The sequence below is a fragment of the Pelodiscus sinensis genome, chromosome 2, assembly GCF_052426305.1.
Source record: "Pelodiscus sinensis isolate ZL-2025 chromosome 2, ASM5242630v1, whole genome shotgun sequence".
In the NCBI taxonomy this organism is placed as follows: domain Eukaryota; kingdom Metazoa; phylum Chordata; order Testudines; family Trionychidae; genus Pelodiscus; species Pelodiscus sinensis.
Window position 1 is genome coordinate 181,999,399 of NC_143053.1, and position 15,829 is coordinate 182,015,227.

Genomic DNA, 15,829 nt, shown 5'->3' on the forward strand with positions numbered 1-15,829 from the left:
GGCAGCGAGAGGGGGGAAGTCTTACTGGGTATGGTAGGGCCATGTCCATAGCTGGGGTGCTTACTGGATAGCTGGTTAACCTTTTACATCCTTACCTCTAGTACGTGGCCACAGAGAGCTTAACTGACTTGCTGACTAATCCCAGGAAGGGAAGTTTGCCTTTAGCTCAGGCAATGCTGTTGCTAGAGGCATGCCGGGCCTGGGACAACTGCCCTCTCCATCCCAGGCCCTGCCTCTTCCTGCCCCTGCGCCACTCCTGCCCCACCCCTACTCCACTGCCTCTTCCTTCTGAGTGACATGGCCCAGGAGATTAGTGGGGGGGGGCCTGGCGCTGACAGCAGGGGTTACACTCACCAGTGATGGTGAGAAGCAGAGTTACCCAGCCCCAGCTCTCTCCACTCTACGGACTCCCAGCTGTGTCGCTCCACTTCCCCCCCTGTGGGTGAGTATGGGGTGGTTCCACCCTTTCCCCCAAGTGACATAGCTGAGAGCCAGACAGATCATTCAGCTTCCCACCACTGCTGGGAAGTGCAGGAGCGAGCCCATCCCCTGCTGCTGGCACCAGCCCCCCCTCCCATTAATCCTCTGAGCTGCCCTGGATCATGCAGGACCCTCCAAAGCCCAGAGCCTGGGGCAGTTGCCGTGAACTGTCCAGTGGATGGGACAGCTTTAAGCTCAAGTGCTGAGCTTGTAGGTTGGAGGTGAGAGTCCAGTGTTCTAGTCTTGGTTACTTGTATCTCAGAATGTGAAAATTATCTAAAAATTATTTGCTGTCTACCTTTATATGAATGTGTTATACTGTTCTGCAAATGCTAAGCTCCCCAGCCAGTACTTGCACTACAGGGCTTGCACACACCTTGTATCTCAAGAAAGAAAGAAAAGAAGAAAAGCAATTAACTCACAACATGAAGATATAGGTACACTGATAGCCAGAATGATCCAGGCAATGTCCACCTTGGTGAGACAAATAGTTGCTCTGTGCTGGGGCTTATCCCCCTCAGTGACATGGGAAATATTCCCTGGCATGCCCGGCTTCCAGGTTCCAGCAGGCACCAGTCTGTTCAGGAAGTTTCCTGTTGCTGTGGAACCAGCTGTTGAAATGGAGCTGGCCAGCCTAGTGGTGGGTGCTGTGGAGAGAGCACTGTTGGATAAAGTAGCATTATTCACCGTGGTATGCTGGGTCAGGGATGTTCTTTTCGCCTTTCCCATTGTAGGTGACGAAATGTTGACCTCAAAGCTGGTCTGCACTGAATGGCCTGCTATCGTTGCAGTTCCAGGGCTGGCAAACAAAGGTACATTTGTACCTGGACTCAAGGTTACCCACGAGTTATTTTTGCTCAGGATATCCCCTATATAAAAATGTGTGGGTTTAAAAGGCACGGACACGGGTTTGGGATCAGTTGATGGGCCAGCTGTTGGGGTGGTAAGATCTGCTTGCTGCATAACTAGCCATGTTCCGTTTACCTGCTCTGCTTTTTTAAGGCCTTCTGAGGTGTTGCTGTGGAGTGAAGAGCTTGAGTCTGTAGTAGTTGCTGGCCCAGTACTATTGGGATCATTGGAGGCTGTACTCTCGGGGGGCTGAAATGGGTGGTTAGTGAATGGGCGCCTCAGATTAGGAAAAGGAGAATGCAGTGCTGTCTTTAGGTAAGGCTCTGTAGATTCTGTGAAGTTGCCTTTGAAAATCTGAAATATTTTCCCCTTGGGGCGAGTCTGTCCTGAATACAAAGCACTCTGGTTGTATAAATGATATGTTTCCTTTTGGCCACCGTGATGGGTGCTGGTTGCTTGCTTCTGGTCAATGGAAGGGGCAGACGTCTGCGTTGGGTGAGTTGAACGAAGAGTTGAATGAGTAGTTGTGGGAACAGGTCCTATGATATGATTGCCTTTGTGTCGAGGTGTTGTCCCCATGGCTGTGATAGTGGTAGTGTCTGGCAGGAGGCCCTGAGATGACGATACACCGGGAGACAGTATCTGAACAGCAAACACCAGCTCTTCTGTCAGTGCCAAGATCAGTAGAACACCTTGAGGAAAGGACAGAGAAAGGTACTGAAATGAAAATCACAGAGACAGACAGACTGAAATCCGTACGACTGTGTAGTCATGCTTTCCTTACTCAAGCTGTTATGGTATTTTACAAGCTAGTTCACTATAATTTGTCTGGATGGCATACACTATGTAAAAAGATTGCAATGAGACCCTCAGGAAGATAGCACAGCATAATAAAGTTACAGTGCAGCAGAAAAGTTCATAACTAGCTTTCATCTTCATCTCCTCCATTAAGCAATCAATAAGGGGTGAGTGTCAACAGGCTCTAAAAGCCCTAGTTCTGACTGAGGGAGGATTCTCCAGTGCAGGAACTCAAGAAGGCAGCTGTAAGGTTGACTTCTGAAGAACTTCTCACAAGCCCTATCACAGAGGCAAAGTGCAGGGCCGGGTATAGGAGAGATGTGTATTGGACAGGGTGGAGCATGTAGATTCCAGGGCATGCTGCCACCCATAGAGTCGCCTGTGGAGGGTGCTATAAATGAGCTACTCTAATTCCTGGTGCAGCCCAGAGTCTGGAGGTGCAAAGGTAGTTTAAAGCCCCATTAATCTGCCTCCTCGTAGGCTGCAAGATCTGTGGTAGACGTGTGGTAGAAGGGAGAACAGGCATGCCTCAAAACTCCTAACATATACATATGGTTGAGGCGATGGGAAGAGTTCTTCAAAAAGATGAAAATGAGAAGGTGCACAGAGGGAGCTGGTGGGGCGGGATCCCTCCCCTGCCCTCACGTGTCCAGTGTGCTTGGCAAATAGAAGTTTTAGAGTGTATCACTATAAGGTTGCAATTAAAACAACATTTTCAGTTTCTTTTTGCTCACAAGCCCCCTCCCAACAGCTGTACCCCATTGTTGTGAGTCTTCTGGGGTTGATTGCTAAACATCAGTAGTGATTTAGGGTGTGTTTGCTTTTAGGTGCCCAGCTGGAGATGCCTTAAAGAGATCTGAGTTTTGAGTGGTTCGATTTTCTGCACTCTCTCACAATCTGCTCTCTTCAAGGTCTCAAAAGTTGGGCACAGGAAAATTGGGGCTCCCAAATCACTGGTCATGTTTGAAAATTTTGCCTTTTATCTACCACATCAGAAGTGCAAAACACTCAAATGCTGTTACCTGGGCAAATTCAGAAGCTACCATTGTCAGGCTTTCAGTTTGGACCCAGTACAATCAAACCTGTTTTAACATTTATATGGCTGTTAGAATTTTCATTTCCTCTGCTTTTCATGTGGAATTTGGGGGAAGGGAGTGTTGGCTTACACCCTTCCTCTTCCTACTCCCCCATAAATGACTGTTAGCTTGTGAAGAGTGCCAGATTCACAACACTGGCATGGTGAATTCTTCTGTTTATCTCTAATCCAGATAACAGTAACGGTACAAGCTTCTACCCAGTTCTGCTGATGTACCTTTACATCACTACAGGTTGCAAAACCACACTCATGCCGTGTCATTTGCATTGTGGATATCTGCCTACTAGACATGCGCTGAAAAAACAATTCATTTTAAAGAGGCCATTGGCCACCAGTAGATGGCAGTACTAAACTGGTCTGCATTAGAACCAGTGATTTTTTTTTTTTTTTTTTTTTGGAGGGGAAAGTCTCCATAGTCTAACCAACCTACTGAGCTAAGTATTTTCTACTTAATACTAAGTTAAACAGAAAATAATACGTTAAACAGAACCTCCACCCCAAACAACCATTAAAGGAATGGCACTTCTTCTCCTATCCTACCACACAAGTTGATCACAAGTCATATAGTTTAGAACTGCCTCATTGCAGTTTCTCACCCTAATCTGCTTTAGCCCCTACTCATGCACTTTCAGATATGCATGGCTGTGTATCCAGGAGATCAACAAATTGACTTGATAATACAATGTATTGTATTAGACCAATGCATTTGATGAAGTGTTTGTTACTCACAAAAACTTATGCCTAAATAAATCTGTATGTCTTCAAGGTGCCACAGGCTACCCCTTTGAGACAATGCATAAGGCTGTAATACAAATCACTCAGCAGGTTTTAGTGACTGACAGCGAGATTAGTGAATGCTTTTCACTTCTGAAATAAAGTAAATAAATAAACTTCACAGATAAGCCACAAACTGCCATCTTGCTCTTTTCCACAAATCAGAAAGAATGTGCTCTAGCAAGACATTTGGTCAAAGTGAAAATAAACTACTGTAGGTCAATGAGATGCTTCCAACAGAGAGGAATACCCATGGAGCACAATTCAATGAAATGCAGAGAAATTTTTCTGACAGCACATGTTCTGAGGTCAAGGCAGTCCAGTGATTGTATGTCTAAAACTTCATGCCAAGACAAGTAGCTACAGGATAACAATTTAAAAGAGGGAAGAATAAAGATTTGTTTTGGATGCTGGAGATAATATTTCATAAAAATGAAGAGTCAATGCTCTGAATACATAAGGTGAAGTGTATTATGACAATCTGAGGAGTTATATAACTCTTGGTGACAACTTTCTGCCGCACCCTCGCCTGTACAGAAATCATCCTCCATGGATTGTTTTTCAGGATTTTCTTTAGTTTGTAACAAAGGACACAGTTGCCAGTTATGCTGTATACAATGGCCTTCTTCTCCAAAAACATACACCCTTGTCTATTAAGCTAATTATGAATCAATGTTGCCTGACATTAGGATTTATAACCTTTGTAGCCAAGTCAGTGGCTGTGACAGAACTGATACTTGGTGTCTGTACCCACTGACTTCCTAAAATGGGATTCAGACAATATGATGCATCGCAATGATCAGCCCCCCCCCCCACTCATGGGAATCCATACACTAAAATGTTCATTAAAACTACAGGTAGGGCTACACGGCAGCTTGAAGTGTGCCTCCCAGCCCAGGTAGATGAAAACACATGCACACACGTTATACTCTGGCTAGTGCACTAAAAACAGCAGTGTGGCTGGTGCGGCAAGGAGATGACTTGGGCTGGCCAACTAAGTATAAGCTTGTCTTACTCCCTGGGTCTGTACTTGGCCCATGTCACAAGAGTCACATTCAGGATGGGTGAAAGACTTCACTGGGCCCTGGGCAAGAGGTGAGGGATTTGGCTCTGGGCCCCACTGGAAGGGACAGAGTCTCAGGCAGAAGGGGTGGAGCTGGGTGGCAAGGCCTCCTCAATCCAACCCTCAGCACCACCCAGACTGTGTTGTTCTGGGCTCCGGTGGCCATTTAAAGTGCACAGGGCTCTAGCTGCTGCTGTTACAGTGGTGGTGACCTGGAGCCCCAGGCACTTTTAAATTGCTAGCGCCCAAGGCACCTGCCCTGTCTGCAGCCCTGTTCAGACTGCTAACCTGAGTCATGTCTATCTGCCTCGGAGGGAGGGTATGTTTCCAGCTGCAATGTAAACATATCCTAAATGTCCCCTCCTATTTGCCATACCACAGACCTGAACGCCATGGACTTTGTCACTGTGGACATGAACCATTATTTTATCAAGGTCAGATGCATGGTACGTACAAATGCATCTACACACACTGCTAAAATATTGAAGACTGCTTTGAGTATGAACATACGACACCAAAACTAGACGGTAGTGTCCCTGTGCAGAAATGAAAGCTACTATTTATGAGCTGTGACAAAAGAAAGCAGTCAACAAAACTAGAGCATGAAAGTGAGGTTATATTTTTGAGGGGAGGATATGTTTGAAAGCACAAAATGCAGTCATACACTGAACTCCCATTGACTTTCACAAGGTGTAAATCGGGATAGATTCTGTCCCTATAATTTTCAGATGCTCAGACAGAAAGTTATCAAACCATAGCTTAATGAGGACTCACTCTGGATTTTAGCAGCTATTCATGATTAAGTGGGAAAAATAGGTCATCTTTACTGATAGTCCATCTCTTCTATGTAAGACACTTAAAAAAAACATTGAGGCAACTTACACAAGGCCTCCAGTATTTTTAGATGTGAGGTTATGCATAATATAATTTTAATGTAAGGAAAGATCAGTTGGAAGAATGTGATGTTACCCTAACATGACAACTGAGGAGAGTCCTGACAAATCTGAAAAATAATTACTTGAAGGCACAAAATTTGTTTAAATATACATTTTGAATATGCTATTATCTTGAAAGGTGTTGGAGCATTTAGGTCCTGGTCCTATAAAGATTTAAGCACATGTATTTCTATGCACATGATAAGGCTCATTTGACTGCTCACGTATGTAAAAAAGTAAGCAGGTGCATACAGGTATCTTGCATATGAAGCAGCCTGAGGAAACCAGGGACTGGAAATCCATATAACCAATTCCTGTTTTCTTTTTGCACTCTTCATGCTCAGAAATGGCCAGATGTAAGTTTCATATATAAAACTTCAGCTCTGGAGCATAATTCGATGGTTCTGTTAAAACCCCCTGAAGCCTAACAATGTTGATGGATCTCGTCTCTTGGCAGTGTGAACAGCATCACTGTGTTCTTTGCACAACACTCTTTGTAACACATTGCTCTAACTAGTTGAGTGACGCAATTAAGTCACTCAACTATGAAAAATAGTGGAGTAAAAGTATATGTAGATGAAACCAATGTGCATTTAAGAGTCTTTACCAAGATTCAGTGCATTCAGTGGACCAAATATTGATAAATCCTCAATGCAGAAGGCCAAATTTACACTTACTCAAGCTCAGCCTGCTTCCTCCCATGGAAAAACTCACAGGAAGAGATAAAGGGGCATGTTTACTTTATATTTGTGTGGAAGAATGGCATTCCTCTAGAGCAGAGGTCTGTGCCTGGGGCTCATGATGCCAACTGCTGTCAAGGGGTTGTGATCACCCTGTTTTTTCCCCATTACTAGGTGAAGGAGGCCCAGGCTAAATTCTAGGAAGTAAGATGGGGATCCTGGAGAGCCACTGTTCTGGAGCGTCTTCTGAATACTTTCATAGAGGGGAAGTAATACCCAGCCTTCTCCCCGTCAGAAGAAGCTGGGGGTTCAGTCCCTGGAATTCCTAGCTCTTTTGATATCTAAGCTGCTAGGTCTCTTCAGCCTCCATTCTCTTGGTACTCTCTCCTGGCTTCATGTTAGCACAGCTCTGGTGGAGCCATGCTAATATGGTTCCTGTGCTGTCCATTGTCCCTGCAAACCCATCTTAAGAGTACTCTATTACATGGAGGATTGGGGCTCTGCTAAAGCGTTAATACAGCCTGAGGCTGCACAAGACATTTTACTAGCAGTAAGCAGTACGTACCTTCTTCAAAAGTAAAGAACAGCTTATTAACCATACATGAGTGTCTGAGCACTTTACTGGAGTCAGCTCACACTTAGATGGAATCTTTAGACAACAAAATGTTATGCAAACTTCAGTGGGCTTTAGACTAAAGCCTAATTGGACAGGAAAGTTTTGAGCCCCATGTTAACATTTTTCATGGTGAATGATTATCCACAAAGAGTTCACAAGTCTGGAAGCAAAGATTCTCATTCTGGCCCTCCACCTTAGACCAAGCAGCAGAACAAACGGAGCCTCATTGAGCCATGCTTGAAAAACATTTTTGTTGTGGGAAATCAGGAATGTTCACTCAGATTGCTTTGGGCAAATGAAGCAAAAGGAACAGCTCTACAAACAGGAATGTGAAGAGCCCCAATACACTACGAAACCATATAGTGGGGTATATGTATGCCTGGGCAGAATACAGCGTGCGTCAACCTTACTGTGCCTCTAACATTCTTGAATTCCTACATGATAGTGAAGGCAGCACTCAGAAAAAAATGTTTAAAACATCTGAAATAACGCATTTGGTAGTGAGAGCCTTTTTGCATTATCCTCATATCTTGTCACATGCATTTCAGCTAACAACTACAACAAAAGTAGCAAAACTTTTAAAATATGGAAACTGTTGTACCCCAGTAAGATTATATTACTTTTGTTGATGTAACTGTAACATATTTTGATATGTTTTATTGTTTACATGCTGCATGAATACTTCAAATAAGTGACAGGATCGCCATATAAACAATGTAGAATTACATTTGTACAAGCAAAGGGTTAAATAATTTCATTTACCCTAAGCCATGGAGGAATTGACCACACAAAAAAGTAGACTACTTCCACATGAGCTGTTTTTCTTCACACCATCTTACATGAAATCTGAAATATCTTTATGCAATATCTCTCAAGTGTTACAAGTTATTTTCTAATTTCTTCAGCATGTTGGTCAGCGGAGAGGGGGAATGCAATTAATATTTTATGTTTTTCTCTGTGAATTGAACCTCTACTTTTGTATTCAAGGTCTGATTAAAATCTATGATGTATGAAACACCGGGAATAACAAAGGAATACAATTAATTTAACAGCAATATATTCAAATAATCTGAACAGAAGTTTTAGAAATCACATATAGAAACAAAGAGCAACCAGAAGACAATGGACAGAGTAGGAAAATGTAAGTATCCGCTGTAGAGTTTGCACAAAGCAACTATGCCAAGCCCTTTAACAATTTAAATTAATATTTCCATCAAAGGCTTCAAGTCAGTCTATTCCATAAGCAAAAATTAATTTTAGATTTGCAAGCGATATAAACAATAGATATTACAAAAAGACTAATATTAGGAAGAGCTACAGAACAGGCAGCTTCTCATTCATTTTCATGCTGCACAGAAAGGCAGAGAGATACTATCGTAAATAAGTGCTTTAGAAATGCTATAAATACCCATTAATTTAAATACATGCAGACTTCTGACCCTTATGAAAATGATCACTGACAATCTACTACCACAGTAATTACTGAGGAGAAAAATAAAAGATGACTTTTATGTGATTGTATTAGGGAATCACTTACCTGAAAATATCATTTGGACTTGTCAGCAGTCATCCTCACCTGCTCACATCATGTACACTTGGAAGCCTCATATTTCAATATTAAAAAAAAAAGCTGCTACCATCTCATAGTGAATGCTCTAGTTCTGCTGAGGAGTTTGCTGTTAAATGTTGGAATTCCTTTGGAGGAATGAAGACAGACACAGACTAGGGAGGCGTGTCTTGCAGCGATGTAAAATAAAGAGCGTGTGCTCCTTTATGAAATACCTTTGCAAATGTAAAGAATGCTTATTATTATTGAGCCATTTGCTTTCTCAGCAAGCAGACTGAATGGCTGGCTGGCATTCCAGCTTGCCTTTCCATCAAGTCAAATACAGTGTGTCTGGCACTGTTCTATTCAAATGCTACACAGAATCACAGGCTGTTCTAGTTTGCTGAGAACAAAACAGCAACAAGCTTCACAGCTGCATGTCCTTGTGAGACTGTCTAATGCTGTTTCAAGGCAATGCCCTTGCTCTGATATATCATTTAGCTTTAAGCATGCAAATGGATCTTACAAACCTAGCTCCTGATTCTATACCTATAAGAATAGTTACACCTTCATTTGATTATTTATAGGACTATTAAAATTCTTGTCAGAGAAAAATATGAAAAATGAAATGCTGATCCTATTATTTTTCTCTCCTCACAGTCAAAACACCTCACATTATTGTCTTTGTTGATAAGCTTATGATTTATATTTTATCACTTTCATATTTTTAAATACTGAAAACACAGATCAACCTCCTGATTTTTAATGCCAACTTGGTAATATTCTTTTCCCCATGTTACTTGAGCAGTAAGAATTGGTGAATGGAAGAATCCCCTGAAGCAGCACAAATGTTGGCCTACTTTCACATATAAATTAAGTGTTTCCCCCAAAAGAATCAGGAATAAAATTTGGCTCTTGGTCAGTGTGCACCTAGTTGGGTCTCAGTCATGAGATAATTCTAGCCAGTCAAAGTCTGGATATAGAGTCTCAGGCTGGGTCTAGACTACATCCCTCTTTTGACAGAGGGATGTAAATTAGACACTTGGAAATTGCAAATAAAGTGGGGATTTAAATATCCCATGCTTCATTTGCATAATCACATAGTGGCGCTCTTTCGAAAAACTGTAATCTAGATGTAGTTCTTTCGAAAACGGCAGGCTTTTTTGAAAGATCCTGTACTCCTGAGGATCACAGGATCTTTCGAAAAGGCCTGCCGTTTTCGAAAGAACCACGTCTAGACCGTGGTTTTACTTTCAAAAGTGCGCCATTACATGATTATGCAAATGAAGCATGGGATATTTAAATCCCTGCTTCATTCGCAATTTCGAAGTGTCTAATTTACATCCTTCTGTCGAAAGAAGGATGTAATCTAGACACAGCCTAAGTCATTACTCACTTGCTGTGGATGCTGGAATAGCTGGAATAGCTCAAGCAGTTTGCTACCCTCAGTTTCCTTAGAAAATTAATTCTTGCTGTTTTGGGAGAGGAAGAAATTTGGAACAGTAGGCACTGAGTGTACATAATAAAATTTATTCTGCACATAAATGAGAAAAAAATAGAGGGAATATTGCCCTTGAGTCTAATGTTATGTGAGATCATGTTCAGCTGAAGTGGGACAGTTGATCCAAAAATAAAGGGGAGGCAGGATCTGAAGTGAAAACTGATACACCCATGGATTTTCTTAAGCCTGCTTGGTCCTGGAGTACCTGTGTGACCCTGTTTAGGAAGTTGAGATGAATGGAAGTGGCTGACTGCCCTAGTAATCTCTCTCTTTTCACTTATACGGGGTCCTGTCTCAGAGATGGAGCTGAGAAGTGTGGTGGTGGTTGAGGTCTGATGTACCTTTTTGAAATTCCTGGAACATGGAGGTTCAGGGACCTCAGTGCAGACCTTGAGACCTTCAGTGTGTGTAGTCTCCTGTCCGCCTACTCCAAAAATAGTGAGCAGCCTTCAAAAGGGAAGTCAGGGATAGACTACTGGATCTCCTAAAGGCATCCCAACAACTACAGCCAACAGCACCATCTCATGGTGACAATGGAGGCAAGTGTCCTGGCTACCATGTCTAGTGTGTACAGTGCCCCCTGTAGAGAGGCTCTAACAGGGTAGAAAAATTCATGCCTTAAGTCTGGAGGCATGGAGTCCTTAAATTTGGACACAGAGTCCCACAAATAGTCATAGTTTCTCCACGGTAAGGCTTGCTGGTTTGAGATATGTACTTGTAGACCACCTGTCAAGTAAACTTTCCTCCCAAACAGATCACGTTTCTCTGCATTTTTCTGTTTCAGGGTAGTGCTCAATTGGCCCCATCTGTCCCTTTCACTTGATGAGGGACCCAGGGATGAGAGGAGGAAGAGTACAGCCATTCATACTTCCTGGCTACGTCTACACTGGTGCATTCTGATGCAAAAACTCTTTTGCGGAAGAGTTCTTCTGCAAAAACTCTTCCAGAAGAGAGCGTCTACACTGGCATGTGCTTTTGCGCAAGAGCATCCATGCCAGTGTAGATTCTCTCTTGCGCAAGAAAGCTCTGATGGCTATTTTAACCATAGGGCTTTCTTGCACAAGAAATTCATGTTGCCTGTCTACACTGGCCTCTTCTGGAAGAGCTCTTGCACAAGAGGGCTTATTCCTGAGCGGGAGCATCAGAGTTCTGGCACAAGAAGCCCTAATTTCATACATTAGAACATCAGTTTACTTGCACAAGAACACACAGCCAGTGTAGACAGGCAGCAAGTTTTTGCGCAAGAGCAGCCACTTTTGCGCGAGATTGCATGAGTGTAGATACAGCCTGACTGGGTATGATTTAGAAACCAATTTGGATGTAGCTGCTGCAGCCAGTAGGTTAATGAGGCTATGAGAAGGTTCCTGTGCACCTCAGTCTCATGCCCCAGCTTGCTGCTCTTTGCTTTAGAAGCTCCTGATGAACCCTGAAGTGATCCTGGAGAAGTGAGTTGCTCAGCCCCAAGTCAGCCTCATCCAGGGAGGAGGAGGAAGAGGCCAGTGCCAGAGGAGTGGCTTCTCCCTCTTCTTCAGCCTCAATAACACTTTGTAAATCGGTACCCAGACTGGTACTGCAGTCAGGGTCTGGTGTCAGTCATTGAAGAACAGGAGCCCTGCCTCTGAGAAGCAACCAAATATGAATGGTGGGAGGGGTGGACCTAATACCAGCGGCATTGCTTAAAGGTTCTAAAATGGCCACTGTCCTCCTGGCCAGGTACCAATAGGAGATTTGCATCAGTGGTCCTTAAATTAAACATAGGGCTCTGCATCAAACTCAGATGAAGAATCTTCCCTAGGTGACCATGAGGGAGTTGGATCTCTCACTGCATCTGATAGGTACTAAGGGGCTGTGACCAATGGTTGGCCAGGGATAACCATGCAGAGAACAGAACAGTTGGTTTGCCTTTAGAAGGAGCCAGTGGGCCCAGTGTGGGGAAGGAGCTCAGTGCACCACACTTGATCCTGTTTACAGACCATGAAACCAGCAGCTGCAAAGGCCTGTGGGATTAAGGGCACTGCAATTCCACTGGCGCCGCAATGACTTCTTGACCTTGGCCAAGAGTCCCTCATTAGACTCAGTGATCTTGATGATGCCATCCGTGCTGCCATGGGACCAGGGGTGGAGGAGTAGCCCAACACCCATTGCACTCCACTGTCTTCCCCTTGCTTGCCTTTCTTTGGCACTGGCGAGAACCCTCTATCAGTGCGCTGCTTTTTGTGCTTCTTCCTCAGCACCCAGGATGGAAAGCATTGGCGGAGGAGCACTTTGCACCAAGTTCCAGAGCTGGTTTCAGAGCAGCTTCCTGGTCTGATCACTCTGTTCTGAACTTTAAAGTTCAAACAAATTTGGCAGAGGTCTTTCCTGAGAGATTCTTCCATACATCTGGGCTACGTCTAGACTGGCATGATTTTCTGGACATGCTTTTAACGGAAAAGTTTTCCGTTAAAAGCGTTTGTGGAAAAGAGCGTCTAGATTGGCACGGACGCTTTTCTGCAAAAGCACTTTTTGCGGAAAAGCATCCGTGCCAATCTAGATGCGCTTTTGCGCAAAAAAGCCCTGATCGCCATTTTCGCGATCGGGGCTTTTTGGCGCAAAACAAATCTGAGCTGTCTACACTGGCCCTTTTGCACAAAAGCTTTTGCGCAAAAGGACTTTTGCCCGAACGGGAGCAGCATAGTATTTCCGCAAGAAGCACTGATTTCTTACATGAGATCGTCAGTGTTCTTGCGGAAATTCAAGTGGCCAGTGTAGACAGCTGGCAAGTTTTTCCGCAAAAGCAGCAGCTTTTGCAGAAAAACTTGCCAGTCTAGACCCAGCCCTGGAGCATGTGTCATTCACAAGCACTGGCTTGCCACAATTGGCACAAGGTCTGAGCTCATGAGACTAGCGGCATTAAACATATTTACACTGTATACACAAACTAAATTGTAGATTAAACTATGAAACTGAGAGAAACCACTAATAATCGCCATTCCGAAGCAAGCAGAGACATTCCAGCAACTGTCATGGGCAGTAAGAAGGAACTGAGAGAGTGCAGTGCTAGCAGCTCCACTCATACTGACAAATGAGCAGGTGGCACAAGAAGGCACTAGAGTCAGCCCAATGGATACCACCGAGGGAAAAATCTCAGCAACAGTGCCCTGCAGCATGCACACACCTAACAAGGAATGGACATGAGCAAGTATTCAAAGAAGAAATATAAGTTCTTTGTTTTATTTGATTTCAGAGCAGGACCTGGGCGTATTTGTCTAAAATGAGTAATATCAGCTCTTACGCACAAGGAAGGGTCACTTTGGGTGATAGGAGACTTAAATTCTGTCCAAAGCTGCTAAGTTCTTTTGGAAGAATGGGGGTTTTATTATTATTATTCATGATTTAATTTCTTTTTAACCCAACAGTTATTATAAATTTGGGGTCTAGTCTTATTCCTGTTTGTATGGATGCAAACTAGAGAAAGCTACTTCCTTCCACTATTGTCTTTTATGTTTCCATAAGAATTTTAAAAGCACACCTTGCCATGTTTTAAGGTTGTGATAGGAATACCAACAGGGATGCACTGAAACAAAAATAACTTTGGGAGGGCATTCATCTTCAGCAGGGCTACCCCCTGCCTAGTTGAGAAATTTCATATTTGTTCCATCCTTCCAAGGGTTTTTTTATTTAATTTTAAATATTTTAAAAATTCCTTGACCTATCTAAATGTAAATACCTTTTGGGGAATATTAATTCCTAAAAATTCATATTTATTTTAGTCCAAATTGCAAAGGCACCTGTTCCATAATTTTTAGCATGTTTTGATGCCCCCAAACAAGGAGTACTTTCTCATATTTATTGCAAAAGGCGGCATTGCCAAGGCAAACAGAGGATAAGGGGCAGGCTTGTCTTTGTACCATAGTGGTCACCAACCTCTAGATCGGGATCTACTGGTAGATTTTGGAGCCTTTGACAAGTGATCCTGACAGATTTGGCCAAGAGGCTACCAAGTGCAGCACTTCAGCTGCCCCTCCTCACTACTGCTGTGCATCTCCTGCCCTTTGCCTTGGAGTTGCCTTCCCTCCACCCCCGGGAGCCTCCTGCTTGCTGTGCAGGGCAGGGAAGGGAGAAGAGGGGCATTGATGTTAAGGTGCCCCCTCTCCCACCCTTTATCCTATCTCTAGAGAGCAGAGTGGGAGGCACAACAGGACATGGGATGGAGTTTGCTGGCTTCCTTTGGGAGTGGTGGTGTAGGACAGGGGTGAGCCTGCCTTAGCCCCGCTGCACCACGAACCAGGAGCCACCTGAGCAGTGCCCAGTCACAGCCCACATCCTGAAACCCTACCCCAGTCAAGAACCCCCTCCTGCACCCCAAGCCCCTGCCCTAACCTGGAGCACCCCTGCATTCAAACATCCTTCCAGAGTCTGCACCTAGAACCCCTTCTGGCACCCCAACCGCCTGCCCCAAGCTTAGCTCAGAGCCCCTTTCACACTCCAAATCCCATAATCCAAGACCAGAGCCTGCACCCCAATCAGCTGCCCCTGCCTGGTGAAAGGCAGGGGCGCGAGGCCTCGGAGAAGGGGCACAAAGGAGGTGGGGCAAGGGTATTTGGGTTTAAGGGAGATCTTGGACTGCACTTAAATTAAAAAAGTGATCTCGTGCTTCAAAAATTACCATAATTTTTGCCTCTTTCCACAAATCTGAAGTCTTGTTCCCCTAAGGTACACCATTACATGGTTTAGTTAAAATATGGACCAACACTTACTTTCTTTAGAGCTCTATAAAACTGCAGAAAGTCCAGTGGGATCTGGAGCTTTATTGAATTTTAAATTCTTAATTACAACTTCAGCTTCCTCTTCAGAAATTTGCTGCCACATCATCCTCTGAGAGCTGAGACAGTTTTACAGTTCTCAAATATTTATTTATAAGTTCAGGATTTGGATGTTCTAAAGCATATAAAGTATAGACAGTTAGCTAATGTTTCAGAGATCTGTTTGATGATACACAGAATAAAAAAAAGATTTATAACTGGCATCTAACCAATAAAACTTAATGATCAATACAATCTGAATCCAAATATCATTGTTTACCAATTTCTAGAACTCAATACTTGTCTAAAATTTTGTTGCACATGTATTGGTTTACCATCATACTGCAACAAGAATACCAAACAGGCACATGCCATTAAAACACAAGCTAGATCTAGAGGATTTGTTAAATCAGTAAGGAATAACTTACTACAGATTTCTTACACGTATGGTGGGTGAAATCATATGATCCTATAGCACAGAGATGTTGTCATTTGGTAATTTTGACACTATTAAAAAAAAAGCTATGGGGACAAGGATATTTTTGATATTACCATGCAAAAAGAAACAACAAGCAAAAATATTTTTCAAAGAAATCTGAATTTGCATCCAGACCAAGAAACATCTTGCTACCACTTTACACATTGTTTGCCCATCCCTAATTTTGTAATTCACCTCCCTCCCTCTTCAACCCTTAGTTGGCAGCTCT

General features: G+C 43.4%; 1 protein-coding gene and 1 long non-coding RNA gene across 21 annotated transcripts in view; one reads left to right on the forward strand and one right to left on the reverse strand.

The window, feature by feature from the left end:
• Positions 1-15,829, forward strand: part of LOC112547465 (uncharacterized) — an 86,936-nt gene that overhangs the window by 49,108 nt on the left and 21,999 nt on the right. The gene's annotated exons all lie outside the window — the stretch shown is intronic.
• TMEM108 (transmembrane protein 108) overlaps positions 1-15,829 on the reverse strand; it is a 279,934-nt gene that overhangs the window by 30,696 nt on the left and 233,409 nt on the right. For 8 of the 19 annotated variants that reach the window (XM_014578613.4, XM_006133144.5, XM_006133142.5 and 5 more), the window contains one exon: positions 903-2,021. The exons of 10 other annotated variants lie outside the window; for them this stretch is intronic. In XM_014578613.4, coding sequence (XP_014434099.3) covers positions 903-2,021 — 1,119 coding nt within the window. Of the gene's footprint in view, positions 1-902; positions 2,022-8,828; positions 9,276-15,829 lie in introns of those variants that run through there. One more of the 19 variants, XM_006133145.5, reaches the window with a different exon arrangement.